The 4662-nt window shown below is 49.5% G+C and overlaps 1 protein-coding gene across 1 annotated transcript; it reads left to right on the forward strand.

Moving 5' to 3' along the window:
• Positions 1–3996: 3996 nt before the first annotated feature.
• On the forward strand, positions 3997–4161 carry F5891DRAFT_956107 (uncharacterized protein; the record flags this gene model as incomplete). Its single annotated transcript, XM_041375389.1, has 1 exon — positions 3997–4161. A coding segment is annotated over one exon (165 nt), but the record flags the coding sequence as incomplete, so codon positions are not given.
• Between the last annotated feature and the right edge of the window lie 501 nt (positions 4162–4662).

The raw sequence follows: 4662 nt of genomic DNA on the forward strand, positions 1-4662 counted from the left end.
GAGGAACTGCATTCTCACTTCGAATGGGTCATGCATGGTTACAACGTTGTGGAAATATGCAGGAATCACGGGACACGCTTGTGTTGTTGCTCCTGACACGAATTGGGATAATCAACAGGTTATGCGGCAAATCCCGTTCGAATTATGTACTACGTAGGACAAGGCTACTACACTTCACTGTCCTTAAACGGTCCAGATAACAAGTCATTCATTGCCTTCCTCGCCGCATCATCACGGGACCCTATCCGTATTTTTTCATTCCTCACCCTACATGCTTCAATCCCTTCAACAACCCGAATCTCCCCTTGCTGTCTAGCCCCCCTTACCAACTCGGATGTACGCGGTAGCCGAAGATCCTGATAATCTGTGAAGACTTGCGACAACAACTCTGTCGAAGGCTGGCCAGTAGAAGGGTTGTATTTTTTCAAAAGCCGCATTAAATGGTAAATGTCTTCAAACGCTTGATTGGCACCTTGTCCCAGATGCTAGGTATGATGATATCGATGAGCGCCATGGAACTCGATGACAAAATTACATACCGGACTCGTGGGGTGAGCTGCATCACCCAAAAGAACGATTCTTCCCTTGAACCACGACTTGAGCTCAGGTCGGTCGTAGAGACCATACTGCCAGCAAGCCATTCATTTCAGAGAACTCAAGGCTTGTCGCGAGAGTGAACCAACCTTTATGATATTTTGGCCGGTCCTTACCAAATCTCCGGCACCGAACCCCCAATCAGAGAGGGGTCCTCTTCGGATTTCGTCCTGTTGTTCCACGTGTTGTGTCTTCCAATCCTCCTTTGCCTCAGCTTGCCGAGAAGTGATCCTGAATCCCAGGATAATCAGACTCACGGACAGTAATTGAGATAACACTTACGCCCATGCATACTTGTCCTCCGCAATAGGGTACGAAACCATATGGCGACCATTCCCATAATTATTCACCAACGCAAACTTTCCCGGGAAAGCAGGTGGTGTTGGAGATAGTCCACCGAACTGCGAATCACATTCATATCAACCTACACCTCAGTACCGTCACCAAAACGAGCGCACCTGCACCAATCCAGTGAAGTTTGCCTTCTCTTTCCCAAAGAGTGCAATTCGGGTATTGCTATGCAGCCCATCGCAGCCCACGACAAAGCTTGCTGTGTCCTTGACGCCATTTGCGAATGTGACTTCTACTGCATCCTCGCTTTGCTCATATTCAATTGCCTGGTGACCCCATTTGATCTCGATACCGTGCTTCTCAGCCGTGTCGATCAAAAACCGTTGAAACTCTGCACGCCGGACTGCGATGAAGGGGAAGCCAAATTGTTCTCGCGCTGCATCTGGCGAAATATCAGCCTCAGTGAGAATGTCCTCCTTTCCGTCCAAGGAGGAGCAGTGAACCATCCTATCTGGAGAATAGCCGGGGATCTGTTCAACCAGGCCGGGGATGAGTGATAGGACACGGAGACCGTTGGGTTGCAGCCTGCGTAGGTTGTTCCGTACAGCAATCACGAGGAAGAGGCATGCGTACTCACACGAAGCTGAGTCCACCCTCTCCTGGACTCGGGAGTCTTTCGTACATGATGGGGTCATAGCCTCTAGTCTTCAAGAAGATTGCAAGAATGGGGCCAGCGATGCCAGCACCCACTACCATGACTCTGGTGTTCGTCATCTGTACAGGTGATCAATTAGGAATGAACTGTGCAATTTGCTCGTGCACGCCGGATGGACGAATAAGAAGAGGCCCAGTTGCCCACATTTTATATACTATCCCTCCGCAGTAGTTACGCAAACAGTAGGGCGCATCAGTGAACGGATGAACATATTCCCGTATCATATTAGACTTGATAACAATCACAGCATTAATGATGATAGCGGTGGGTATTGAATCCAACGTCGTCATCGCTCCACATTGTCGTCATAGTTCTGGCCATTTCCCTTTTTCATCTTTGATATTCCGGACTCAATACCATAATATATAATCTGTAGCTTCGCGCGACTCCACCTCAGGCAGCGCTTCTCGGTGCCTATAAAGGGTCTAAGAGACCCGGTTTCTATGTTGTGGGAAATTAGTCTCTGAGACTCACCCACCCGCCATCTAATTATAGTTCTTGCTCTCGTATTCCTTCCCGGGCCTCCAGCACCTCCCTGCGTGCCTCCATGAACCCTCACAATAGGGCTCTAGCACCACTTTATCCACCATCCAATCATATTTTGTACTCTCACATTCCCTCGCGAGCCTCCAGCACATCCCTGCAGGCCTACATGAACTCTAAAAGTGCTATACTTTGTCCAGCATCTGAACTCTTAGGCTCTCATCTACGCTGTCCGTCATTTGGTTTTCACAATGTATGTCACAGTGTGCTTGTGTGGCACTGTCATGACACTTAAACAGTTTTAGTTCAAAAACCTTTGGACAAAAAATCTCAACTCTGCAATGGAACATCAATTTAGACCCATATATTAGGGTTCGGAATGCAAGCCGCTGCATTCCGAACCCTAGAGTATGATTACAGATGTGGGAAGTTTTCCTCTAGCTCATACTCAACCTATCTCATGTCTACCTTGTCCCTCCTGATCTCTAGGCACTTCATTGTTTTCCTGCGCACATCATTACCCTCCACTTGGCACCTCGTTGCTCTTCTCCTGCGCATATCGTTGCCCTCCCTCTCCTTGCCACCTTGTTGCACACCTCTCAGCACCTCTTTGCGCACCTCTCAGCACCTCGTCCAGCACCTCCCAGTGCCTCTCAGCACCTCTTTGCGCACCTCTCAGCACCTCGTCACGTGCCTCTCAGCACCTCTCAGCGCCTCTCAGCACCTCGTCACGTGCCTCTCAGCACCTCTCAGCGCCTCTCAGCACCTCGTCACGCACCTCTCAGCACCTCATCACACACCTCTCAGCGCGCCTCTCAGCACCTTGTCACGCACCTCTCAGCACCTCTCAGCGCGCCTCTCAGCACCTGGTCACGCACCTCTCAGCACCTCAGCGCACCTCTCAGCACCTGGTCACGCACCTCTCAGCACCTCAGTGCACCTCTCAGCACCTGGTCACGCACCTCTCAGCACCTGGTCACGCACCTCTCAGCACCTCAGCGCACCTCTCAGCACCTTGTCGCGCACCTCTCAGTACCTCAGCGCACCTCTCAGCGCGCCTCTCAGCACCTCGTCACACACCTCTCAGAACCTCAGCGCACCTCTCAGTACCTTGTCGTGCACCTCTCAGCACCTCTCAGCACCTCGTTGCGCACCTCTCAGCATCTCGATTACATCCCCTCGTGGGCCTCCAGCACATTCCCTCTCATTGACTTGGCTGGGAAGATTCACTTAATACTGGTATGTCTTTCTGTTCTTCCTTTCATTATGTCGTCGTCCTCAACACTCCGTCCTACTCGCAAAGCTCAACTCACGTCTTCTGGACTGGGAACCCACTTTGTCAGCCCTAGAAAAGCTCGAGACAAATGCAAAATGCAAACTTTTGTCGAGTTACCGGGCGCAAGGGCGAAACACCACCGACTTTTAGCTGAAATGGAGGAACTTATGAAGCCACAATGTAAAGAACCAAATTTGCAGGTGACTTCTCCTCAAGCATCACACGACGACACCACTGAGCACATTCAATGCACTGATGATGCTATGGCACTTTCCTTTAATGATGTGGATACAGTGGAGGGGCCATCCCTCAATATTCCTGCCATTGACACGCCAGTCAAACAATGCATTGTACCAGATAGATCGACCACTTCATTGTATAGTAACTGGAGTACACTCATCCCAGCTCTCATCACTCCTCTACTCTGCTATTTTGGACGAACGCAGGGAAAAGCCCTAGAAAACATCCTTCCGGTCATATCTGCATGTGCTGGGATGCCTTCATGTACATTGAAGTGAACAACTTTGATTTGCTTGTTTTTTGACCGTAAGTGTATCTTTCTCTATCACAGAATGCTTGCATTGATACTTGTTTAGGATTTGCGTCAATAGATGTACTAAGTTGCAAATGCTCGACTCTCCCGCAGGTGCTTGTACACCATGGTCTATTCCTGACTGCACCTTCACAGCCTCGGATGGCTGTGTCCGTTGATTTGCTTGCATTCTACTGTGCGCTGTTTGAATGCTCATGTGATGCGATTAATGCTCTTGCTTCTGCCCTAAAAAGTCACTACTCTCGGTGAGGCTTCCACATGACCGATACAGAGGTAAGGTTCAATTGCGTACTCGAATTACTACTAACAAGCTTTTGAAGGGTCAACTTATCCAAGATCCATTTTGTTGGGGCCTTGGCTATGCTGTCCAGTGGTTTGATATTTTGCAAATTCAAGTCGAACGACAACTGGAAACAATTGTTCAACAAAGTCGCAATTGTGTGGCCGACTTTCAAACCTCCTTGCACGAAAACAATCTCCCTCCATCCACCTTGTATCCAAGTCGATGTGCACAACTTCTGGTCCAGCGATGTCCTGCCTGCTTTGTGGCGTACTACATGGGTAGGCCCACCAATGAAGGGGTTGATATACATATTGCGATGGATGGGAATTTCCATCACCGTCACTGCCGTTGACCTGCACCAAACCGGTTCGGTGCATGGACGACCAATACTCTCTCATGAGTCATATACCCTGAAATACCACTATGAAACCCTTTTCCCTTTTATCTGAAGTTGGACTGAGGCTAAG

Source organism: Suillus fuscotomentosus, assembly GCF_016647785.1.
Source record: "Suillus fuscotomentosus strain FC203 chromosome Unknown F5891scaffold_42, whole genome shotgun sequence".
NCBI classification, from domain to species: Eukaryota; Fungi; Basidiomycota; class Agaricomycetes; order Boletales; family Suillaceae; genus Suillus; species Suillus fuscotomentosus.